Genomic DNA, 27,236 nt, shown 5'->3' with positions numbered 1-27,236 from the left:
GGGGCAGATGCTCTGACTGGTAGGTTAGCTTGCTGCTGAGTCAGGCCTCAATTGAACACCAGTGAGGTTCCTCAGCCTGGCCTAACAGTGCAAATGGTTTTTGTGCTTTATTTTGTCAGGTGTGAGCCTTTGTGTCCTAGAAGAATACTGTAATGTCACTTTTTCCCTTAAATTAGAATCGGAAAGGAATCACCAAAACACTGCAAACCTGCAAACCAATGGAGGAATCTCTTGGTATTGCCTTGGGGGTGTTTTCATAATCAAGGACCCTTCGAGGGATGTCAGAGAGCAGGTTTTGGCTTGATCTCATAGGCCAGGCTGAATGACCCCACTGGTGCATGAATTCGTGCACCGGGCCTATAGTGTTCTATAACTGGTGCCAGGGGCACCACCAACACTCACCCAGTAGTGGCAACAATGGTGTCCTTGTAGGAAATGTTTGGTAGTGTAATTTGGGGTTGTTCCTGGTTCCCTGATCCCTCCAAAATTACCTGAGCTTCCTACTAGTATGTACTTTAATACATTCATTTTCTGTTTAATCAGACCTGGGTTTTATTGCTAGAGTTCAGTTCATGCACACAGAACACAGGAAAAGCTAGAGCTGAAGTATTCCAGAAATCAATCCCACAGATTATTTTTTTTTCTTTTTAATATATATATTCATTTTTAAAATATATTTTATTGATTTTTTACAGAGAGGAAGAGAGAAGGATAGAGAGTTAGACACATCGATGAGAGAGACATCCATCAGCTGCCTCTTGCACACCCCCTACTGGGGATGTGCCTGCAACTGAGGTACATGCCCTTGACTGAAATCGAACCCAGGACCTTTCAGTCCGCAGGCCGACACTTTATCCACTGAGCCAAACTGGTTTCGGCTTTTTAATATATTTTTACTTATTTTAGAGAGGAAGAGAGAGGGAGAGAGTGATAATCAATGAACATTGTATTTTCTCTTTCTCAACATCAGTGATGAGTGAGAATCATGGATCGGCTACCTCCTGCACACCCCCAACTGGAGATCAAGCCTGCAACCCAGGCATGTGCCCTTGACTGGAATCGAACCTGAGACTCTTCAGTCCACAGGCTGATGCCTCTATTTATTGAGCAACACCAGCCAGGGTCCCACAGATGATTCGAAGCCCAAGGACTGAATGGCTTCTTTCACACTACAAACTCAACCTAAACACTGACCCCCTGGCCTATAAGGCCCTGCATCAATGGGCCCATGTTTCCTTGCTGGACCTCACCTCATTCTACACTTCACCCTCCTCTCAAACTCTGGCCACACTTGCTGTTCCTAATTAGGCTCTTTCCTGCCTCAGGGCCTTTGCACTTGCTCTCCAGAAAACTCCTCCGGCTCTTCCCATTGCAGCAGCATCCTTCTCATAGTTCAGTCTCAGGTTACAGAAGGTCTTCAATGACCAGGCTGTCTAAAAGACCACACAGCACACCCCCACCATCCTTTATCACAATACCCTGTTAATTTCCTTTCCAGCGCATATCCTGTGATTAATTTATTTCATTTTAATAGCAATGCAACCACCATTCTTTTTGTCAGGAACAGAGGCCATGGCTATATAATACTGCTTGAGATATCTTGGTTTCCTGTTTCCTATTTTAAATACATCAGCTAAACACCAGAATTTTAACAAAACAAATTCCGTGTCTATGCCTCCCGACTCCCTCTCCCTGCTGAATAAGACATGAGGTAAATGTGCCCCCCCAACAGGAGTTAAGCTCTGCCTTCCCCTCCTGGAATGTGAAATTACACAGAGCTCTTGCATCGGAAATTTATGCAGAAAAGAAGGAATTCCCCCGCTACTTGACTTTACAGCTCCAACCACCTCTGCCCAGATTCCCTCGGGGTGGTAACAGGAACCTCACCTCTGGCTTGTGTCATCATTAAAGTGAAAGGCTCATTAAAAAAAAAAAATGTACAGGGTTGAGGCACACAGAGCCTCCTGCGTTGAATGAGCATCTGGGGGCTGTGGGAGGGGTCCCCAGAAAGACTCTCTGGGGCTGGTTGAGAACCAGCACACAGTAACAGGCCCCGGGAAATGATGGGCTAAATTTGTAGCTGACGTCAGCCAGGATGACAAGGGCCTAGCATCTGGAAAGTAGACTGGAAATTAATAAAGGCCATTTAGTACAGGAGTTAGGAATGGGAATTCTGAGCCAAACAACCTGGATTCAAATTCCAGGGCTATCACTTACTGTGTGACCTCTGCCAACGTACTTAACTCTTCTGCGCCTCAGTTCATCATCTATTAAATGGGGATAATAAGAGCATCTGCCACACAGGGTCTTTGTGAGGATGGAGTTAGTTGCTTAATACAATACAATGCCTGGCACATGATAAGAACAACAGCAACTCCCTAGAGATGATATAAGAATGAGCTCTACAGTAACATCATGGACAATTATGTCCCATGAGGGCTGACAAAAAGCAATTATTGGTGCTGACAATGGGTGGGACATTTCCAATGGGGATGCAAATCTATGCAAATAGTTGTTACTGCTATCATTATAACATATGTATTACGATATATAATAAAAACATATTTTTAAATATAGGACATGCAACATTATATAATAATAGTATTATAATGTTTTAAGCCAATTAAAAAAAAAAAAGAGTTTTTCAGCCAAAGTCAGGGGTTTGAGGAGAGGTGCCCAGAAGCAGGTGCCTGGGCGCTGCGTGTGCCATGGTTTTTGGCCTCCTCCAGGTGGCACCCATGTGAGCTTGGGACCCGCCACACAGGATTTCCTCATTTCTGCAAAGAAAGTAACAATAGCACCCTCTCCATAGTTTGTGCCAAGCACTGCTGCTCGATTTCATTTTTCACAGATAATTTCCCCACAGCCCTGTAAATCTCATGCGATTATGATGTCCATTCTACACATGAGAAAACGCATGGCTCCGCGATGTTAATCGAATTTGCGAAAGGGCACACAGCTAGACTGATGCCCAGAAAACCCTGACTGGAGCCAGCATTCTAAGCCCTCAATTCTCAGACACGTACAGTGTATGCAACAGATCCTCTGTAGGATGCAAGGGGTAACCAGCGGGTGCACGGGAATCACCCTTAAGAAAGGAGTATGCCGTGACCACGGGGGATGGGGGTGGGGGGGGTGTTAATCCCGGGATGCTAGGCTCATACAATATTTGTAAATCAATAAATATGATACATCACACAAACAACCTGAAATACAAAAATCACATGATCATATCAATGGACACAGAAAAAGAATTCAACAAAACCCAACATCCATTTTTGATTTAAAAAAACAAAACAAAAAAACACAAACTCTCAGCAAAGTGGGAATAGAGGGATCATGCCTCAACATAATAAAGGCCATATGTGACAAACCTACAGACAACATATTCAACAGGCAAAAACTAAAAGTATTTCCCCTAAGAATAGGAACAAGATAGGGATGTCTGCTTTCACCATTCTTCTTCAATACAGAAGTCCTAGTCACAGTAATCAAACAAGAAGAAGAAATAAAAGACATCCAAATTGGAAAAGAGGAACTAAAACTGTTGTCATTATTTGCCAATGGCATACTGTACACAGAAAACCTTAAAGACTCCACCAAAAAACAACGTGATTTAATAAATGAATTCGGCAATGTAGCAGGATACCAAAATAACACCCAGAAATCAATGGCATTTTTATATATCATCTAGAGGCCTGATGCACGAATTTGTGCACCAGTGTGGTTCCCTCAGCCTGGCCTTCAGGATCAGGCTAACACCAGCTATCCAACATCTCCTGAGGAGTCCCGGATTGCGAGAGGGGCACAGGCCAGGCCAAAGGAGCCCACCAGTACATGATCAGGGCCGGAAGGGACATGGGAGGTTGGCCGGCAGGGGAGGGACCATGGGAGGTTGGCTGTGGGAGCACATTGACCACCACCAGGCAGCTCCTGCATTGAGCGTCTGCCCCTGGTGGTCAGTGTGCATCATAGTGACCGGTTGACTGGTCATTCAGTCATTCGGTCATTTGGTCACTTAAGCTTTTATATATATATAGATAATGCTCTCTTAGAAAAAGAATCTAAAAAAAAAAAATCCCACTTATCACTGTAAGTAACAAAAAAATTAAGATACTTAGGAATAAAGGAGGTAAAAGACCTGTACTCAGAAAACTACAAGACATTGAAAAAGAGATAGAAGAAGAAAAAAAGAGACAGAGGGAGATATAAACAAATGGAAGAATATACCTTGTTCATGGATTGGTAGAATTAGCATAATTAAAATGTCCATACACCCAAAGCAATCTATAAGTTCAATGCAAGCTCTAGTAAAATACCAATGGTATATTTCACAGATCTACAACAAATACTCCCAACATTTTATATGAAACCAAAAAAGACCCCAAATAGCCACAGCAGTCTTGAGAAAGAAGAATAAAGTTAGAGGAATCAGCATACCAGATATCAGGTTATACTATAAAGCCACTGCAATCAAAACAGCCAGGTACTGGCACAAGGCATACAGATCAATGGAAAAGAACAGAAAACCCAGAAATCAACCCAGGCCATTATGCTCAATTAATATTTGACAAAGGAGGCAAGAGCATACAATGGAGTCAAGACAGTCTCTTTAATAAACGGTGTTAGGAAAATTGGCAGGTACATGCAAAAAACTAAAACTAGACCACCAACTTACATCATACACAAGAATAAACTCAGAATGGATAAAATACTTAAATGTAAGTCGCAAAAATATAAAAATCCTGGAAGAAAACACAGGCGGCAAAATCTCAGACATCTCTCACAGCAATATGTTTACCGATACATCTCCTAGGGCAGTGGTCAGGAAACTGCGGTTCTGTTGACTAATGAGTTTGCTGACCACTGTCCTAGGACAAAGGAGAACATAAACAAATGGGACTACATCAAAACAAAAAGCTTCAGCGCAACAAAAGAAACTACCAACAAAATGAAAATGTAAAGGGAGCAAACTGTATGAGAGAACATATTTGGCAATCATACATCTGATAAAGGATAATATCCAAAATATATAAGGAACTCATTCAACTTAGCAAAAGGAAGACAAACAATTCAATTAAAAAATGGGCAAAGGACCTAAATAGATAGTTCTCTAAAGTGGACATACAGAGATGGCTGAGAGACTATGAAAAAATGATCAGTCACTAATCAACAGAGAGATGCAAATTAAAATGATAATAAAGTATTACCTCACAGCTTTCAGAATGGCTACCATAAACAAATCAATAAAGGACAAGTGCTGACAAGGATGTGGAGAAAAGGGAACCGTGGTACACTGCTGGTAGGAATGCAAACTGGGATAGCCACTGTGGAAAACAGTATGGAGGTTTCTAAAAAAATTAAAAATGGAACTGCCATTTGACCCAGTGATCCCATTTCTAGGAATATATCCTAAGAAACCTGAAACACTCATCAGAAAGAACACATGCACCTCTAAGTTCATAGTAGCGCAATTTACAATAGCTAAGACCTGGAAACAGCCTAAGTGCCCATCAGATGAGTGGATAAAAAAGCTGTGGTACATTGACACCATGGGATACTAGGCAGCTGTAAAAAAAAAGGGGGGGGGGGGGGAGGCTGGAATCTCTTACCCTTTGAGACAGCAAGGAGGGACCTGGAGAGTATTGTGCTAAGCGAAATAAGCCAGTCAGAGAAAGACAAGTATCACATGATCTCACTCATATGTGGAATCTAATGAACAAAATAAACTGATGAACAAAATAGATCCAGAAGCATGCAACAGACTAAAGAACTTTAGAGGGAAGGCAGGGGTGGAGGGGTGAGAGAGATTAACCAGGGAACTTATCTGCATGGATGCATAGCCCATGGACACAGACAATAGTGTGGTGAAGGCCTGGGAGGGGCGGGTGCAGGGTGGAGGGGGTAAATGGGGAATAAAAGGAAGACATCTGTAATACTTTCAACAAAAATAATTTTTTTAAAAAGGGGTGTGTGTTTTTCTGTTGCGGATATCTGCCCTTATGCCAGGCTGTGAAATTCCCCCGTGTTGGGCACCTGCTACTCACCAGGTACCATGTCATCACATCACTGCCATCTCATCACCATGGCAACCTACAATGCAAGGGCTGGAGGGCACTGAGGCTCAGGGAGTTTGAGTTCCTGACCCCTGGTCACAGAGCTTGTCAGTGGTGACACCCCACCATACTTCTGGGTCTGTCCTACTCCCACTCGGGCTTGGAGACCGGCTCTGAAAATACCCCTTAATGTCCCTCAAGAGCCCCTCTCCCCCTCATTACCTCCCACTCTGAAAGCACAAAACTGCTTATTCTGCATCGGGATAATGACCATGGGGGCCGAGCAGGACAGAGCACAGGCTATAATTACTGCAAACAATTTGCATTCCAAATCTGAAAGGCACTCAGGGCCCCACTCGAGCCCTGTAATCAGCTTAGCCTCTCCCCAAATCTCTCGAAATGGAAGACATGGCCCAACTGAGCCACAGCGGTGTCTGGAAGCGATGCCTCTGCCCCCGGTGACTGCCACCTGAGGAAAAGCTGCCGAGAAAAGGCCAGGGTGGAGTGGGATCTTAAGACTCCAGAGAGGTCAAATTCTTTAGTTGTAGAACCAAAAACAAAACAAAAAAGAAAAACCAGCAGCCAGGACACCGGACGGGCAGAGCAAGACCAGTGAATAACTAAGGCAGGAAAGGCATTGCGTAACACAGGGGCCTCGGTGAGAAGTGGATGGACACCCTCCCCTCCTTTACCGAAAGTTGCTGCTTGGCCTATGAGTCACCACACATCAGGGTGTGGTGGCTTTGCTGCCCGGGACAACACAGGGCGCCCCCAAGATCAACAGAAGGCCTACTGTGTGCACACCAGGAGAGCAAATAAGGCCTACTATGTGCACACCAGGAGAACAAATACATCATCTGAGTTAGAGAGAAGAGTCTGGGGAGGATCTCCCCATGGTCAAAGAGCATGCTCTATGACTTGTGTGCTCCCAGGTGGGAAGGAGAGTGTAGATTGGGGTGTGAAGACAGATACCAGAATTTTCAACCCTGCCTGTGGCTTCTTACACCTGAACCAGAGAGATCTGTACTAGTCATTTTGGTTCCAAGTGGCTGGAGTTCGGTGGTTAACTATTCACCATAGCCCTATTTTTCTGATTTGAGAAAGAGAGGGGACAGACAGACCACATGTCAATTCCCATCACTCCACATCCTGACTGAAGATTTCCATGTGAAACCTCTATTGAGTTAATGGTATCTGCAAGCTGAATCTGGACTGCCCTGAAAGTCAGAGTGTCCCTCAGACTTCAGTGTGCCACAGATCAGGGGGGTCTGATAAAATGCAGATGTGGGCTCAGGCCTGGGTGGGGCCTGAGATTCTGCATTTCTAACGAGCTCCCAGGTCCTGCTGCTGCCGCTGTCCAAGAACCACACTTTGAGAACTTTTGCTAGGAGACATGCCAGTGGCTTAAGGAGACTGAAAAAAAAAAAGTACTCCCTATGTTTCTACTACAACCAAGATGTCAAGTAGTGAAATTGTTCTAAGAACAAAAATATAAACTCAAACACGATGTATCTTTAATGTTCTTGCTTCTGAGTTATCCCACTGGATAATTGGATGATTGTCCTTGAAGGAAAACCTTGTTTAGATGCTATTAACTAAGGAAAATCAGCAGATCTCTTGGTGAAGTTTCTTTTCTTTTTTGTAAATAATTTTTTTCAATTACAGTTGGTATTCAATATTGTATTAGTTTCGGGTGTACAGCATAATGCTTAGACATGTGTATAACTTATGAGGTGATCCACCCGTAAGTCTAGTACCCACTTGACACCATACACAGTTATTGCAATATTATTGACTATATACCCTGTGCTGTACTTCCCATCCCTGTGACTATTTTGTGACCGCCTTGGCCGAAGTTTCTGGAATAGCCCTGGATCCGCTGAGGTTCAAAGGACCTGCAGCATCAAAGGACAATGTGGAGAGGGAACTTGCCTTTGCCAGTGTTACCATTCACGGACGCTTCTCTTCCGTGCAGTGGCGTGGCCGGCCCACTCCAGGTGTAGCCATGTTCTAGAAGCTGAGTAACCTGCTAACCCAGTCCATCAGCTGCGGCTGGGGGCCTCTTAGGGACTTGAGCTCTACCTCATCAGTCACAGGCTGCCCCTTACCAACCAGACAGCACTTCAATAAAAATCACTCAACTAATCCAACACATTTCTCACAACTGGCTTGAGCTGGATGCCCCATCCCACTATGCAAACAGTACACAATGGACTCCCGATAGCATCGGCTCACCTTTGCCAACATAAACACTGCCAGGCCAGCAGGAATGAGCCCCATGACTGTAAGCAACAATAGTTGCATGATTTTGTTTAAATAAACAAACCTAACAACACGTGAAAATGTTTTTATCTCTTCCTATGGCTATACCAGAGACTTTCTTTATATATATATATATGCTGGGGATCAAGCCCGCAACTCGGGCATGTATCCTTGATCAGAATCGAACCCAGGACCCTTCAATCCACAGGCCAAAACTCTATCCACTGAGCCAAAACCAGCTAGGGCTCTATCAGACTTTCAAAACTGAGTTTTTCTAGAAATAAAACCAGTGTCAAGTGTAAAAAACAGAAGGCTGCTGAGTGGAGAATACCCAGTGGGAAAAAACCTCTGTGTTTCTTCCAGAAGTACACATGTAGACAGGTTTTTTAAATAAGTTACTAGAATTTCTAAAACCAAAATAACTGACTTGCATTGTCTACTTACTGCCTAACGGTAAAGGACTTTTCCCCCTATTCTTGTCCAGTGCACTTTTTAAAAAAACTGTGTTTTCATTGATTTGAGAGAGAGGAAGGGAGATGGATAGAGAAATGGGAATATCGAAGAGAGAGAAACATCACTGATAGGCTGCCTCCTGCATGCTCTCTGCTGGGAATTGAGCCTGAAACCCAAGCATGTGCCCTGACCAGGAATCAAACTGTCACCTCCTGGTTTATGGGTCAACATTCAAGCACTGAGCCACACCAGAAGGGCTGCAGCAGAAATATTTCTTAATATATGAAAGCAGTTTTAAACCACTGGATAACACAAAATTGCATGTAAAAGATACATATAGTAGGCAACAATGGTCTTTAAACTGAACTCTAAAATAGAAAAAAAAATGCAAGTGGACAAGTGAAGGGAAATGGGCATTTATTCAAGTAGAGAGATGATGTCAAGTAGGAGGGACTCAATGGAGGGGCCGGGGTGGGGTGAGCTACATCAGAATGACTCACGAAACAAGAGGGAGCAGTCACTTCCTGAGCAGCGGGTGCGAGAGAAAGGAGAGCGGAGCGAGAACAAGCACTGAGTGGCACACATGCAGGCCTCTTAGTCACTCTGGATAATAAAATGAATACATTTTTAAAAGAAGGGAAAAAGGACATGACATCAAGACTGTCAAATAGGCAACAGGAGACTTTATTGTGTCTCAAGAACAGCAAATCTTGTCCATTTGTGCCAATTCTACAGACTTGAAAAGACTATTCCAGCCTAAAACTCAAGATTTTCCTTCTTTGAGAAGTTTTAGAATTTGGTGATAAACCTATTGATGCCTGGGAAAAGTTGGCCCCAAGAAAAATACATTTGACTTTAATTACACAAGCTCTACCATGAAAACTTATTTTGGGGGTGGAGGGTATTTTTATTGGGGGAGGGGGGAAGATGGAGGGTATTTTTTACAAGCCAAGTATCTTTTTTTAAAATCTTCACCTTAGAATACATTTTTATTGATTGGAGAGAGAGAAAAGAAAAGAGGGGGAGAGGGAGAGGGAGAGGGAGAGGGAGAGGGAGAGAGGGAGAGGGAGAAACATCACTGTGAGAAACATTGATCGGTTGTCTACCCTATGTGCCCCCACCAGGGATGGAACCTGAAACATGAATATGTGCCCTTACTGGGAATCGAACCCACCACCTTCTGGTGTACGGGACAACACTCTGACCCACTGAGCCACGCTGGCCAGGGCAAGCCAAGTATATTTTTGATACCAAAATTCCTAAGCCAAGTTTGCAATCTCTAGTCCTCTGAGTTTCAATAATAAGCTCATGAGGAGGAAAGGCTGCCATATTAGGTGTTTTTCTCTAATTTTCCCAAAGTGATATTCCAAAGTATTATCCCAAGCCATCATCCAGAAGCCATAAAAATAATGTGCCCCAATGCGGTAAGATGTAACTGAATTACAACCGAGTTACCTATTAACCATTGGAATATTATTAACTCGTTGGAGGAGGATGGTTTTAGAGCTGTGGTTTCTCCTGACTATACAGCACTCATTCTTATTAAGGTGCTTTCCTCTCCTCTCAGATATCCAAGTAAGATTTATGGATTTTGTTGTTGTTGTTGTTGTTGTTAGAAAAGGAAGACAAAATTCCTTCAAGTTCACTTTTAGCAAGTTCTCACATTTGAAACTCCTCCACAAACACATGCCATATGTTAAAATTCCATCTTAAGTAACCGTGGAACTTATAACAATTCAATGAGCTTTTCTAACTTAGATTTATGCTTGCTGGGGTATTTGTAGTCTTAAATGTTCAAACCTAAAACTCCACTTCAAACCTACAGTTTAAATATATGTTTTCTCAACCCCAATTTTCTTCTTTTTGAGTATAAAAATTATGTATGTATGCATCCTGTAGAAACTTGGAGAACTCAAAACAAAACAAAGAAAATGTATCAAGTATAACCTCATTTACTGAGAGGAAATCCTTATTAATATTTTGGCATATTTCCTTTCAGTCCCTCTAAATGAATTTTTTTTCATAGCTGGATCATTATTATAAGTACAATTTTATTTTCTACTTTAAAAAACTAACAATGAAAAAAATTCCCCTGAATTAACACTCTTCTTTAACATCCCCTATGGTTGCATAACATGCATGCATGTGGATAAAACACAATTTTCTCCAACTGTCCCACACTGTTGGACACGCAGGCTTTTTCCACTTTTTCTATCATTATAATGACTGCCACAGTGAGCATCTCTGTGCAAAAATCTTAATCCTGGTGAGTTCTCCAGGACAGAGCTAGAAGTGAAGTTTTGGGGCCAATAACCATAAATATGTTTATGGTTCTTGACACAAACAGTTTTCTAGAAAGATGAGATGAAGTACCGCCGGCACTGAACACCTGTATGTCCTACTGCACCCTCACCAGTACGTCAAGTTATCACTTCCTAAAAGGCTGATTAGAAGGTTAAGGTTCCACTCCCAGTCAGGGCACATGCCTGGGCTGCAGGCTCCATCCCCATGAGGGGGGCATGCAGAAGGCAGCCGACCGATGTTTCTCTCTGGTGGATGTTTCTATCTCTCTATCCTTCTCCTTTACACTCTCTAAAATCAATATAAATATGCTTTAAAAGGCTGCTTAATTCTGTAGGTGGAAAACAACACTTTGAAAATTTTCCAATCCTTGGACCAACCTGCTGAGGCCAATGATTTCAAATGTTCCCTCAATATCAAAATAATCTTCTATCATTCAAAACAAGATGTTAACTTTTCCCACAGATAAAAATGCAACCAAAACCACAAACTTGAGAAGAATGTAGACACTTGTTGGGTGTTTTCATTGAGCAACTAAGGTGCCATGGCAAAGAAGCCAAGGTCAGTCGGTTTGATGTACCAGGCTGTGGCAGTACGGAGTGACGCCCAGCGCAGAGATGTGAGCAAAATAAATTCAGGCTGAATCCACTGCCAGACTTCTCGAGATACATCAGATTTGAATGCTCATAAGTCAACACTTATCAGAACACCTTGGAATGTTCAAGAATATATGTAGACTACATTTAAAATTCATTTAACACCTTTTTACACGAGAAATGTTCTTTCCTCCCACGAAATCAGTGCATAATCCCATATACCTCCAATGTGTTTTTTTTCCCTTTAATAACACATACATGCAAAGAGCAAATGGTCCAGACTCAGACTCCCTTATCCCAAAGTTTGAAAATTAATCACTCTATAACATGGAAAAATATTAGATAAAAGAAGTTTTTCTATTATACTGGTAATGTTCTGGGCTACCTTTGCCTCATTCTCTTTCCAGGAAAATTTCCCCCACTTTTCCCAATGTTGCCCACAGTTTCTGATGAGTGGATATAATACAGGAAAGTATTTATTCAGCAATTAGTATGTCATAGACTCAGTGTTAAAAACCTGATGTGGATTATTTAATTTAATTCTCATAAGTGGTTAGTAAGTAGAGCACGTATGTGCTAAACATAGATTGGAAAGGGTAGAAGAGCAAAAGATACCTAATATTCATAAGGTACCTGGCTACTGTTCGTTATGCACTAAATATGTATGAGACTTACGAGGCACTAAGTGTGCATGGGCACTGGCATATGTGAGGCTTATTTGGCGACCACTGGAGACACGGCCCTGGCTCCTCCGCCCGAGAAACACAAATGAAGCAGAAATTAGTCAGATGTCCGCCCAGCTAATTGGCAAACTGCAGCTGCTGACCAGGTATACTTGCTTTTGAGACTTTTTAAAGCAAGCGTATGTCATTGGCCCAGGGAACCTTCAGTCAGTGGGCCTCTTGCTTGAACTTCAACCCTGGTCCTTGCAACCACATCATCGGTGGAAAAGGCCGATGCAATAGAGAGAAAGGATGTGTTGGCATTGTTAACCTCAGGGCTCAGGTGGGATCCTTCCGTCCCATGTGCACCCCCTCTCCGTAGTTCAATTTACTCATCTCTCCCCCTATCCCTTGCTTCCAGCTGTGTTTCAATTGGTTTAATTGACAGTGCGATGTGAGCACTTAAAGGAGGAGGAGCGACTATTTAGAGTCACAATGAGCTAAACCCATTCCAGCCCATTCACTGGGAAAAGAAAAAAACTGATGAGAGAAGAAAAGTTCAGTGGCAGGACTTTCACTAACCCCCACACAAGGCTTCACTTCCCACCCCAGCTTCTGACACGGGCAGGAAATAGAGAAATGACATTTCAGACGGAAGGGGGAAAGGGAAACTGAGGGGGAAGGTCCAGCTTCAGAAAAGAAATTTTCCAAACTGACGTAATCCTTCATTTCTCAATAACACTGTCCCCTCCTATGGCTTCACACTGTCTGATGGCCTTTAGGAGGTGACGAGATCACTGCTCTGATATTGTTTGTATAATAAAGGCTAAATTGATTAAAAATAAAAAATGGAAGAGGGGAAACTCCATGAAAAGTTATAAATGTGACAAACCACAAAGCAATCCTTAGACTGCTTCTGGGCCACCTATATTTTTATTGCAAAGAAAAATTTTAACGGTGCCACAAGGATTGCATTTAAATCTCTCCAAATAAGACTGTGCTACCTACCTTCCTCCATCCTACTGAGGGGCCTCTGTCCTTTCTCAGATATACTCAGCTGGCCTTCTCCTTCTGCTTCTCCCACCTCTTATTTAAAACCGCCAACTCGTCAAAGCCGGTTTGGCTCAGTGGATAGAGCGTAGGCCTGCAGACTGAAGGGACCCAGGTTCGATTCTGGTCAGGGGCATGTGCCTTGGTTGCGGGCACATCCCCAAAAAGGGATGTGCAAGAGGCAGCTGATCAATGTTTCTCTATCATTGATGTTTCTCTCTATCCCTCTCTCTTCCTCTCTGTAAAAAATCAATAGAATAAAAACAAAACAAAACAAACAAACAAACAAAAAACCAAAGCAGCTCTACTACTTCCCAATATTATAGAAATGGTCTCAACCATTCCAGAATGTAATTTTCCAGGGGCTGCTAGTGTTTCAATTAACCTACAGAACTGTTGTTTTTTGTCACATGAGCAGTCTAACTTTTGCTTCCAGATCAGACTGTCAGGAGTGAAAAAAAAAAAAAAAAATCAAACCAATAGGAGTTTTGTTCACTTGAGAGATAGGGAAGACTTACTGGTATGTAGACAAGAATTGCTTGCATCTGTCTAGTCAGCCTCTGCCCTTCTTCCTCCAGGTTACTATAGTTCCCATGGGAGCCACCATAGTGGTACAGCAGAGCTCCGTTCCATGGCCATTGCTGATTGGTCCAGGAGTATCCACCTGACCAAGCTGGGCAAACCAAAAGCCCTCCCTGGTAATTTTGGCTCTGAGAGCCAAAAGGTTGTCTCTCTGCAGATGGCTGTATGTCTACAGCAGTGGTCAGCAAACTCATTCATCAACAGGGCCAAATATCAACAGTACAATTGAAATTTCTTTGGAGAGCCAAATTTTTAAACTTAAACTTCTTCTAACGCCACTTCTTCAAGAGACTCGCACAGGCCGTGGTATTTTGTGGAAGAGCCACATTCAAGAGGCCAAAGAGCCACATGTGGCTCGCAAGCCACCGTTTGCTGACCACGGATCTACCGTATAAAGAAATGGAGGAAGTCAGTCGGCAGAAAAAAAGAAAGCGAATTACAGAGAGGAGGCGGGAACCTTCATGGGGTCCTGGTGCCTAGTTCCAGGGGCTTCTGAGGCCCCAGGGCACCCCTAGAGATAGTCCCCACACCTCAGTCATAAACAAACAAACAAACAAAAAACTCTCCCTTGCTTTTAAGCCAATTTGGGTTGAGTTTCCATCACTTGCAACAAGACTTCCTAACTAACCCACAAGGCCAAAGTCAAAAGTATCTTTCACCATGCTGCACAACTCTGGAACAGAAGGGGAATAACTGAATTGGTAACTGCATAACATACACACAGGCACCCATAAATTCTGCATCAAAAATGCAGGATCCGGCACAGCAGACATACAAGCCACTGTCCCCAGAGACCTCACATGTGGCCAAAAAAAGAAACTGCTTTTGACTCTAAAAACGAGCTTCCATGTGCCGGGCGTATTTTCGGTGTCGGCAGACGGAAGATGACATGAGCGTTTCCTCACAGGTGTCAGAGTCTAATCGCAGGCTGGCTGCCGCCCCTCCCGAAGGGAAATGAGACAAGAGGTCTAAGCGGAAACCAGTCATTTTTTTCCTTCTGAGGGGGCACCGCACATGGAAAAGGCATCTAGTAAGTACACGTGTATAAAACAGACATTTCAGGTAGGAGAGACTCCTAGTTACAGGCAGCTAATATTTTCTGCACCCCTCACTCCACGGAGGCATTACTGGGATCACTTAGCACATTGCAGCCAAGTTTCATGTTTTGCGAAGACAGCATTGTTGTCCTAGTTTTGCAGACAAGGAGCTTGACGCTCTGAAAGGTGTCTTGTCTGAAGTTTCCAGTTGGCATTCTGACCCCAAAGAATGTGCCTTTTTCACCACGTAAGCTTTTACAATAACTGCCCCAAACTGTCCACCAAACTCAGAGGGTGGGCTGTGCAGGGGCAGCACGGAGACCATCAGGGCAGTAGGGAGGAGGGAGCGTGGGAAGATGGGGAAGGCAGTACACTGGGGGAGGGGTGTCCTCTTCTATGCGCCCAGATTTTATCAGCCCCCAGATGTTTGCCCCAACGCATACTCAATAATGCACCCTGGTGTTCTCTAAGCACCCAAAACTTTACAGTGAGCCTCCTCTTGCTTATGGAAGACGGTGATTGTGGGAGAAGTTTGTGTGTTTTTTTAAAATATATTTTATTGATTTTTTACAGAGAGGAAGAGAGAGGGATAGAGTTAGAACATCAATGAGAGAGAAACATCGATCAGCTGCCTCCTGCACACCCCCTACTGGGGATGTGCCCCCAACCAAGGTACATGCCCTTAACCGGAATCGAACCTGGGACCTTTCAGTCCACAGGCCAACACTCTAACCACTGAGCCAAACCGGTTTCGGCAGAAGTTTGTTTTTAATTATTACAAGTTTATTGTTTTTCACCCATTATAATATATATATTCTTTCTAAAGAAATCGGACATTATAAAAGTATTTCACTAACACTGCAGCCATTCCCTGGGACCTCACCAACCCCAAATTGTCAGTCAACAGTGACGGTCCTTCGGACTTCTGTGTCTATATGCATATATTGTCTTCTTATAAAAGGGGGTTGTTTCAGTTTTTGTTACTTCAGTTTGCTTTTCTTAACTTACTGGCTTAAAGCGATACACACATGTTTTACATTATATGCTTCTGCATCATTTGCACTCATTCAGCAATCACATGGCTGAGAGCACAGGCTCTGAAGCCAGACTGCAGGGACCTTGGGGATATGCAATTAAGATTCTGGGCCTCAGTTTGCCCACCTGGAAAGTGGGCATAACAACAGTACCTACCTATGTGGACTGTTGGGAATGTGATGACATACAAAGCACTGGGAACAGCAGCTAACCAGGAAAGAGCTAAATAAATGAAATATATTATCACAGTGTCATTTCTTATTTGTAACTTAAGAACATTTTAAAAGTATGAGTTAGAGTGGACAATTTGACTTCATTTACTGGTCATATATATCATGTTCTCTTCTGTGCTGCCTACTCAGATTCTTCAATAATTTTCCAATTTGGGTTATTGCTTTGCAAGAGTCCTTTGTGAACTAAGGAGGTTAATATAAGGTGAACATTGCACATGTGCCCCCCACTTGCAAGTAATTTGATCCTAACGAGAAGTTTCTGAAAGGTGCTGGCAGAGAACACGGGTTTGGAATGAGGTGAGCTCAGGTTTGAATTCCAGCTCTGCTGCTCCCCTGCCATGTGACCCTGAGCAAGCGCCACCACAGAGCCACTAATGGAGGGGGCAGGATTCCAGAACTCCCCAGCACCCCCACCCCTTAGGGTACACACCTTGTAAAATCCCATGCTTTGGGGGGCAGGCAGAACCTGAGAAGTAATGGGATCTCATCCCTATAATCATCGACTTTTAGATGATCAAGAGGAAGAGGATCCGGGTGAGCCCCTGAGAGGAACTGGGCTCTTCCTCGAGTCAATGAGAGTTGAAGATTAAGAGACACGTGACATGAGAGAGATTCTCTATCGCTGGTTTCGGAGATGGAAGTAGTCACAGGCAGGGACCTGAAACAGCCTCTAGGAGCTGAGCATGACCCCCAGTGGCCCGCCTGCAAAGAAACAGGGACCTCAGTCCTATAACCAATCACCTGAATGAGGTGGTAAGAGGCCCTGGAGCCTCAGATAAGACCCCACCCCAGCCAACACCTTGATTTCAGTCTTGTGAGCAGAGAAGCCAGCCATGCCAGGTTCAAACCCCTGACCTACACAACTGTGTGCTAATGGATGGGTGTTGTTTCAAGCTGCTAAATCTGTGGTAATTTAGAAAACTAAGCTGCCCTATCTCCTCATCTCTAAAATGAGGATGAGGCTCAAATAACATCTTCCTCTTGGGATCCTTCTGGGAAGTAAGATTTGCTCAAAGTGCTCAACAGAATGCCTTGTATAATGAAATGCTGAGGGTGAGTTACCTGGGATTAATGGAGCTGTTGCTGTTATTGTCATAATTGCTGATACAGAATGAGGCAATGAGTTACTTTTTCACAAATACAGTCGGAAAGATCAAAACTTTAAAACTGAAGTCCAGGGGAGTAGAAGGTAATGAAAGGGAGTCTAGGTGATGAAAAGCTTAGCACAGGACACTCCCTTGTTTCATAAAGATCTTCATGTCCACACTCCTTTGATATCAGCAGCCTTGTTTTGAAGAGACAGTGTGCTCTAATCGCCTGGGGACAGACAATCCTGAGTTCCAGTGCTGGCTCTGACACTTACTACAGAGGTGACAGATATGCCAATTAGCAGATATGGGCTCAGTTTCCTAGTCTCTGAAGTGGGAATAAATACCATCTATCTTGTGGGACTGCCAAACCCTTGCCTGAAGCCAATGTATAGATATAAAAGGGTAATATGCAAAGTGTCCCCTTGGGAGTTTGACTGGGAGAGCAGTTTGATCACTCACTATGATGTTTGCTGACCACCAGAGGGCGGAGTGGAGCAAAGGAAGGCTCCAATCTGCTCTGATGGCCAGCCAGGCCCAGGAGCCCTACCCATGCACAAATTTCATGCACCAGGACTCTAGTGTTCAATAAATGGATAAAAATGTACAAAGTGAGGCTGGCAGAGAAGAGAAAGCCAGAAGCCTTCTTCTGCAGAGTATCCATGGTAAGGCCACAATAAACAATAACCTGACCAGGTATGCTCTGAGTATCAGAGACCCTGTCACTCTACTGAATTATGAATTTCAGAGCATTTCAATCTTACCTTCAAGAACCACTCAGCTACACGGAGGGTTTGTCAACTTCCTTCCAAACAGACCACTTGGGATGTGTTAAGGCAGAGAGGAGCAGGCACGGAGTACTGTCTGAAGAGGGACCCTAGGAGCAGTCATCCTGATTTCCTGTCTGTCTAGCAACCAACTACCTTTTAGCCACAGCACCAAGCTCTTCCTTGGAGCAAATGCCCCTTCCCCACAACAGTAAGTGGCCCTAGTGGGGCTGTCAATCACAAGCCCTGACCACCCAGCTCCCTCAGACGGAGCACGTGACCAAAGCCTGTCCAATCCTGTTGATCACACAGTGACTGGCCAAGGTATGTGACTCAAGAATCAGAATCCTACACGGGGATTTCATATGTGGACCCTGGAAACAGAAATTTCTCTCTTTTCTCTGGGAATGTGTGGCTGTTTGTGATCACCTTCTCCAAAAAGAAGGCCACGTGCAGTAGGCAAAGACCAATCCCCCGAGAGTGGCAAAGCCAAGAGGGAGAATCCCAGAAGAGCACCGTGCAGAAGCCTACCCATCTCCGTGCCCTTCCATCAAATGAACCATCAACGGCCCTGTCTGCTTGAGCTAGCTGTAACTGAGTTTCTGTCACTTGTAACTAAAACAGTCCTGACTAATACACCAGGGTAAAGCCCAGAGTTTAAGAATGTTTTCCCAAATAGCCTAAGCAAGGGTGAAAACCAGGCCCTGGAGAAAGAGACAAGATGAGCATAGCCCTGAAATTTGATTGGTATTTAACTGAAACCTCAGTTCTGGTACATAATACAATGCCTTACACACAGTAGGTCTTCCTAAGTATCTCCTAGGTGACCAATAGGCAATGGCAGACGTGGTGCTTCTGAAATGTTCACATTTCTAGGGTAAGTTTCCTCCCTGAGTCATTCTCCTCTCTCTCTCTCTCTCCCCCTCCCTCCCTCTCTCTCTCTCTATCTGTCGTTCAGCCTACTGGAAGGGCTATAGCAAATATTTTCACAAGAAAGGGTGGAAATTTTGAGCTCATCTGCCCCAACCAGATGGGAACCAGATGTGCAGTGAGCACCTGACAGGGGAGTTGTCTCAAAGCAAGACACCCCAGGGTCCTGCCTTCTTGTTCCTCCCCATTCCGTTCTGGTTTTATTCATAATGTTCCCACCATAACCACCCCAACCAAGACCATGGTCTTGGCTTCTCTCCATGACTGTATGTGTAGCACCCAGGGGTCTAGTGAGAGCACCACCCTTGCCTGGAAGGGCAGGGCAGTGGGTACCTAAGGGGTGGGTACACCTAGGGCCTGTCTCCTTAAATAAGCATGGGAACTGAAGGACACAATCTGTAGTCAATACCAACGACAATTTGTGAAGGGGATAAACTGCTTGGTAGGAAGAAGGGACGTGTCAGCTATTCCGAACGCCTTGAGGAGCGATGCAGATCTGCAGCGCATGTTTCCCAGAAAGATGAAGAGGGGGGTGCAATACAATTCACTCAGAAACACTTTCCTTAAAAGTTATTTTGAAACTCTTTCCCCAAAATGTCTACTCCTCAAGCCGCCAACCACATCGTCCCCCCAGTGCTCTGTCCCCAGCTCCCTCCTTGGCCCTTGCTGTGTCCCTCCCCACTTCTCCTCCACAGCGGGCGGTTCCTCCCCCTCTTGGCCTTCCCAATCCGTTTCTCACCTCCGCTGCTCCCCACCCCACGCCCTAATCCACCAATGCCCAGCGCCGGGGTGAACGAACACAGGATCCTTTTTCTGTACAAGCTAAAGAGGAATGAAAGTCCAAACGCTTACAATGGTTTTCTCTGCCATACATAGAAAAATGGGGAATTTGCTAGCACAGAGCCCTAGAACCGTACTTCCTCAACAAAGGAGAAAACAAGGCACTCACTAAACGCCCGAGGACAGCAAGCACCGCTCAGCCTGACAGTCTGGGAGGTGCACTCAGCTAGAACATGTTCTCCGCTGGATAACGTATCCTTGCATCCTGAGCCGCTCTTGTTCTTCAGTCGCCATCACCATGTGACGGTTGTAAAGCATGTCCTGGCTGGGGCTGAGTGGTCCCACTAGGTTGGGTCCCCTTCCACCCCCATGTCATGGAGGATTATGCTCCGAGGCGGAGAGAATAGATCTGAGCACAGAGCAATCTGGCAACTGACCGAGGCCCCAAACCACCTCACTCTGGTTTGTCTTGATCTCCGTTTGTCGAACTTTACCGATAAGTCACAGAGGCCAGAAGAAGTCTTCCATACATTATTATTTTTTTTTTATTATTATTTTAAGGAAGAAACCTTTGCATCAAAAAGAGGTTAGAACTGACACTTCCTACACCTCTAAATGTGTATGATTGGAAGAATTTTATGATTACCTGGAAAGTCTCTTTAAAGCTGACAGACAAAGCTCCCCATGAAGTCATAAATCTATATATCAACAGACTGCACATTTCTGATTTCTTTTTTCTTCGCCATAGACTGGTTTCCTCCATGTTCCCAAGAGAACAGCCACAACGCCCACCCCATTGACCTTGACCCCTCTGAGCGTCCTCAGGATGCTTCCAGAAGCCCAGACCTTCAGGGAGAGCGAGCCTGGGCGGACGCCCATTGGGCTGCTTCCATTTGCTAATTAAACCGCAACCGCTGATGCAAATGTGACTTCCCGGGTGTAAAGCGCAGAAGCTTTCTCGGTGGAGACGGATGTAAAGCGACCCCGACAGGGTCCTCTCTGGAGCTTCTAGACCAGGACACACCCAGGGAAAACACTTACCCCTCTGAAGTTCCAGGCCTTAGGAGAGGGGAACATGGGAAAGTTGTTCTGCCGCTGCCTTTTAGGCCTAAGAGAGGAGAAAAGACAAGACAGTGTGTGTGTTAGCCACGGGTTCGATAGTCAGAGGAAACTGCCGGCTTCAGATGCAGCTTCCTCTCAAACAAAGGTGCCTGGAGAAATGTCCCAGGCACAGGAGGCTGCTCTCCAGCCCTGCAGCCTCCAGCAGCCAGATTCATTCCAACCTCCCTCCCAGCCCCCAGGATCCCTTAAAACAGTCTGTCCCTCACCCTTCAAAAATAAAATAAATCTGAAAATTCAAACTAGATGCAACATCAACAAGCCAGACCAAACTCCCAACGTTGATCTTTCTCTCTCACACTCACAGGAGTCCCCGGTGAACGCCACCAGGAGATGTTTATAGCTCCGGCCCAGCTGGGAGCTCTCCCCGCTCAAGGCCTTGGGGAGCCCCAGCACCGCCACGCAGGCCACACTGGGGCGCGAGACTTTTAAAGCGACAACCAGCAGGGCATGGAGCCTAACACGCTGGGACTGGTTTCCTCACCTATTCATCTCTCCACACAAGCCAGTCTCCTCGGATGCCATGGAGACAGCTTCAGGTCAGGCCTGCACAAGGGGCAGGTAACTGGGGAAGGAGAGAGTGGCAACATGGCTGGGAGGCTCCAGGCACACCAGGGACACCTTATTTCTGTCTTGCAAAGTGAATGTAATTCTGTGGCTGCCAACATACCTACAGGGCACCTTTGACACACATCGTTCTGGAGTGATAAATCACTCCTCCCCAAAATGTCACCTCTGTCGTATGGATACTCAAGTCATGTTTGTTTGACCATCTCATCAAAAAGCATCCCTGGAAAAGGTCCTCCTGTACTTTCCCGGAGGTTTTAGTCACTGCTGGACCAGAAGGGTGTGTCGTTGGTTTTTACATGATAGTCGCACCTTCCCATAGGCCCCTGCCACGGTCAGCAGTGAGCACTGAGTAGGCTCCGCAGGGTGTCAGGCCTGGATAAAAATCTTGATTGGCGCCTGGCCATGGTGGCTCAGTGGTTGAGCATCAGCCTATGAACCAGGAGGTCACAGTTCCATTCCCGGTCAGGGCACATGCCCAGATTGCAGGCTCAGTCCCCAGTGTGGGGCGCGCAGGAGGCAGGCAATCAATGATTCTCTCTCATCATTGATGTTTCTCTCTATCTCTCTCCCCTCTTCTCTGAAATCAATATATATATAAATCTTAAAAAGAGATAACATGAAAGGTAAATCCTGTCATAGCAGCAGCTAATGGGTATTGAGTACTTAAAAGAGCAGATGCTAATAGTTCGTAAAGTTAACCTCACAGACCCACACTGCGCTGGGGTTCTTCACTGCACCCATTTAGTAGACAAGAAAACAGAGACCTCAGGACAAGCACCTTCACTTTCCTCACACAGATAAAATCAGGATCCTGATCTCAACGGTCTGATCTCAAATGCCATGGTGTTTTATTAGCTGGGTGACCGGAGACATGGGACTCAGCATAAGGCTTAATCGTTTGAGCTTTCAGATTCCTGGGAGAAATAATACCCAGCACAGAGTTAAGTTCTATCTCTGCTAAATTCTCAACAGATGCCACCCCGCTCCTCCAAATCCTGGCTCCAAGAACAGCCTTCATCCAGGGACACAGGACTGACACGGGAGAGCTGGGACAACAGCTTATGTGCCTTTCTATCCAGCCCCCTCTGCCCACCTTCCTCCTCACCCACACATACAATAAAACCCCAGGCTAATCATATCTCAAGACAGACAGAGAACATGGGGGTGGTTATTTAGATTTAATATCCTTCTCTATTAAGTAACATGTTGGTCTAAGCTCTTCTGAAAAGACAATTCCCCCTTAAAAACAATAACACTCAAAACTCAACAGTACTTCTCCCTGGATTCCATCCCCTCCCCTCCTGGGTTATAACTGGGCTTTGCTTTCTAATCATTTGATGAGCTTCACTGCTTCCAAAACAACAACACATACCAGAACATTCTGGGTAAAGGCTTAGTCCACAGACAATGACAATCACAATCATTGACAGTGATTAAGTTACATGATATACCGGGCCCTCTGCTAAACACTTTGCCTACATAATCTAAGTCTCACAATAACAACAATAATAAGATAGGTTATTACTCTAGGGTGTATTATCATTCTAATACGTGACATAGAGGTAATATTGTAATGGAGTTATACCTTATAATATGTGTAACACATTATAATGGCATTCCAGACTTAAAAAGTAATATATTACAAGTTTGTATCACAATATATTTTCATATAATATTACGGTATAATGGGATATTATCATTACCCCACTTGACAGATGAGATAAACTCAGGCTCAGAGAGTTAAACCACATACTATAAGTGGCACAGCAGGAAGGTGACCAGGTTGGAATTCATACCCAGATGTGTCTGAGTCCAGACTCTGAGGGTGTCGCCCCTCTCCTAAGAGAGAAGCCCCGCCCAGCCGGGCAGAGCAGGCCTTCACAGGAGCGCAGCCTGGCGGTTCCTCGTGGGAGGGCCTCCCACTGTGAGGCCTCTCAGAGCAGGCCTGTCAGTCCAGGGCACTGCCGGGCAGTGTGGACCCACCCTCCTGGGGCGGGGAAGCTGCCAGGAGCCAGGAGAGAAGGGCTCCCCACCCTTGCATTCCTCCACCAGCTTCCACAGCATTCACATGTACAATCTCATCTGGCATCAGAGTCTCCTCTTCTCCCCCGCCAAGCACGGCCACCCAGGTGGCCCTGCAGGACAGCTGCAGGGAGTGAAACCGCTCTCCCGAGAAGCTTCTTTCTGAAGACGCAGCCCGTGAGCGCGGCTGGCAGCATAAGCTGCACCCCCTCAGAAGCTTGTCTCGTCCAGTCCCTGCCGCGGGAGGGCCACCAGGCCTGGGTGTACGTCTTCTGTTTCTGAAGCCACGTCTTCGCACTGTCGACAGGCTTCCCCAACACAGGGAAATGCAGAGAGAGGGGCCTCGTAACAGGGCTGGGAGGAGTGCCCCACAGCGTGTCCAGTCCTTGGGCCCCTAATGTGAGCGCGGCCTGTGCTCTGAACATGTGCTTGTGTGTGCGCGTGTGCGCGTGCACACACACACACACACACACACACACAGTGAGGAAACACAGCCCACCCGCAGACGTCAGGGAGATGATGCTATCCAGTGAGCATCGGCCATGCAGAGGGGATGATGGGAAGCCAGGGACAGGGGTGCAGGGGTGCAGTGCTGAACAGGAGGGACAGCTCCTTGCCCGGAGGAGGGTACAACCCCAGGAAAGGTGAGGAAGAGAAGTTACAAACTCTCCTCCCTCAGGAGTGGAGAAATGCCACGTAGGAGTGAAGTCAGGCTTCAAATGCACTTAGGAAAGGATCTCAAAGTCAGGTGTGTGGCTGGCTGCACTCATCAGAACGAGCTCAGGAACTGTGGGCCTTAGGGTTGGCAAGAACATGTGCCTTCCCACCATGCGAAAACAGATATTTAAAAAAAAAATAAAATAATAATAATAATAATAGCCGAAACCGGTTTGGCTCAGTGGATAGAGCGTCGGCCTGCCGACTGAAGGGACCCGGGTTCAATTCTGGTTAAGGGCATGTACCTTGGTTGTGGGCACATCCTCAGTAGGGGGCGTGCAGGAGGCAGCTGATCAATGATTCTCTCTCATCGATGTTTCTAACTCTCTATCCCTCTCCCTTCCTCTCTGTAAAAAACCAATTATATATATATATATATATATATAAATATATATATATATATATAATATATTTTTATTGATTTTAGAGAGGAAGGGAGAGAGAAAGAGAAACATCAATGATGAGAGAGAATCATTGATTGGCTGCCTCCTGCATGCTCCACACTGGAGATTTAGCCCACAACTCAGGCATGAGCCTAGACCTGGAACTGAATGAACCATGACCTCCTGGTTCACAGGTTGATGTTCAATCCCTGAGCTATGCCAGCTGGGCACAAACGTGACTCTTTCCCACTGCCCTGAGAAAGCATTAGTGCCCATTTCCACAACAGCTCCGAAGAGCAGGGTTTCAGAAGCAAACATCCCCACTGTTTCTGCAGCCTGTCACTGCCCGGGGCCAGGAGACTGGTGCTCCGGGGAGATCTACGTGGGGCTCCAAGACTGGCGTGGCTCCCTCCCTATCTTGCTGGGACTTTAGCCAGGCTGCCTGCACTCTACTCCCTCTGAGCCTTCCGCTTCTCATCTGTAAAGTGGGGGCGACACTCTCTTTTCACAAACAGATGGACCATGTAAAATGTTTAGCAAAGAGCCTGGCTCTTAATTGGTGCTCAAATTAGCCATTATTATTATTATTATGATTATTATCAAGACTCTCTTTGACTGATAGTTTAGAATGTTACCTATCATTATTATTGGTAAAGCTCATGGTGGAGCAAGGATGAAATGTGCACTGATTCTTACCGACTGGATAAAATATAAATAAGACAATGGCTTCAATGTGCTATGGATATTTATATTAGGTGACAACATGGCCACAAATATGAGCACAAGGTAACTGTGAAAAGAGACCCCCCTTTGCACTCTAATTTCCTGCCCTTTTTTCCCCTTCCTAAAAATTATCATCCTTGCCAGCCTGTTGTATATGTTTTAAATATTTTAATGTCTTACCAGTAAGTCTCAATCAGAGCATCTTGCTAACAAAACTTTCCCTTTAGCCTCAATTGGTTCGAGTGTCATCCTGATACATCAAAGTAGTGGGTTCAATCCCCAGTCAGGACACGTACAAGAAGCAGCCAATGAATGCACAAATAAGTGGAACAACAAATCAATGTTTCTCTCTATCTATGTCAATTTAAAAACAAATGTTCCTTTTCTTTCTTTTGTTTTACTTCTCTCCATCCATGAAGAAAATTGCAGCATTGCTAGGAAAACCAAACAGCTAAACTTTGTAAAATAAATTAGTGCTGAATGCGGTACCACCAGTGCCAGATATTTTCATTCTGGTCGGACCACTTCAGATGGTGGTGGTTTTCTTTCACTTATATGTCTTCTTAGTTTCTGTCCTGAGCACATAATCGAGAATGGACTGGCAGGTGGTTAGCCAGGTGAAGACCCAGTTCTTTGAGGAGAAACTCGCTGCAAGGAAGTTTGCACAATGAAAAGCTCACCACTTTGGCTTCTCTCTTGAACAAAAGCACAGAAGCAACCACCCATTAACATGTTCTGTGCTCACTGAGCCACACTTGGCTCACGTTATGGCTCAATACTAACCCTCTATTTCCTGTCAATTATGTGCCCACTTAAGGGCATATGCCTGGGTTTCAGGTTCAATCCCTGGCCCCAACTAGGGCATGTGAGGAAGGAAAAATCCAATTGATGTGTCTCTCTCACATCAATGTGTGTGTGTGTGTGTGTGTGTGTGTGTGTGTGTTTCTCTCTCCCTCCCTCCCTTTCACTCTCTCTAAAAATAAATGGAAAATAATATCCTCAGGTGAGGATTAACAAAAAAGCATTCTGAAGCCAATAGAACACAATGTTGATTAACTATACTGGAGGCCCGGTGCACAAAATTTATGCACAGGGTGTGGGGTGTCCCTCAGCCAAGCCTGCACCCTCTCCAATCTGGGACCCCTTGAGGGATGTCCGACTGCCCTACCAGGATCAGGCCTAAACAGGCAGTCAGACATCCCTCTCATAATCCAGGACTGCTGATTCCCAACTGCTCGCCTGCCTGCCTCCCCGATTGCCCCTAACCACTTCTGCCTGCAAGCCTGATCACCCCCTAACCACTCACCCCTGCAGCCTGATTGATGCCTAACTTCCCCTGCCAGCCTGTTTGCCCCCAACTTCCCTCTTCTGCCAGCCTGGTACCCCCCAACTGCCCTCCCCTGCAGGACTGGTCCCATCCAACTGCTCTCCCCTGCAGGCCCAGTCTCTCCCAACTTCCCTCGTCTGCCAGCCTGGTCACCCTAACTGCCCTCCGCTGCAGACTTGATCACCCCCAATTGCCCTTCCTTGCAGGACTGGTCCTTCCCAACTGCCCTCCCCTACTGGCCCAATCACCCACAACTGCCCTCTCTTGCAGACCTGGTTCCTCCCAACTGCCCTCCCCTGCTGACCATCTTGTGATGGCCATCTTGTGTCCACATGGGGCAGCCATCTTGTGTGTTGGCGTGATGGTTAATTTGCATATTACTCTTTTATTAAATAGGATTTAGAGGGTACAGAGATGAATGTTATAGTAGTCTATAATTTTGCTATGGGTGAAATATTTTATAATTAAAAACAATATGAAACAAATGAATAAATTATGGCATAGCCATACAATAAAATACTAAGGCATGCATTAAAAATATTG

The 27,236-nt window shown here is 45.2% G+C and overlaps 1 protein-coding gene across 2 annotated transcripts in view; it reads right to left on the bottom strand.

Moving 5' to 3' along the window:
• ARHGEF3 (Rho guanine nucleotide exchange factor 3) overlaps nucleotides 1–27,236 on the bottom strand; it is a 250,794-nt gene that overhangs the window by 163,707 nt on the left and 59,851 nt on the right. For both annotated transcript variants that reach the window (XM_045579038.1, XM_036430790.2), the window contains exon 2: nucleotides 20,874–20,940. In XM_045579038.1, the coding sequence (XP_045434994.1) occupies nucleotides 20,874–20,940 (67 nt within the window). The remainder of the gene's footprint in view (nucleotides 1–20,873; nucleotides 20,941–27,236) is intronic.

This window comes from Pipistrellus kuhlii, unplaced genomic scaffold, assembly GCF_014108245.1.
Source record: "Pipistrellus kuhlii isolate mPipKuh1 unplaced genomic scaffold, mPipKuh1.p scaffold_m20_p_11, whole genome shotgun sequence".
In the NCBI taxonomy this organism is placed as follows: domain Eukaryota; kingdom Metazoa; phylum Chordata; class Mammalia; order Chiroptera; family Vespertilionidae; genus Pipistrellus; species Pipistrellus kuhlii.
The sequence above is the reverse complement of the archived record's forward strand: the minus strand, read 5'-3'. Positions and strand labels throughout refer to the sequence as shown.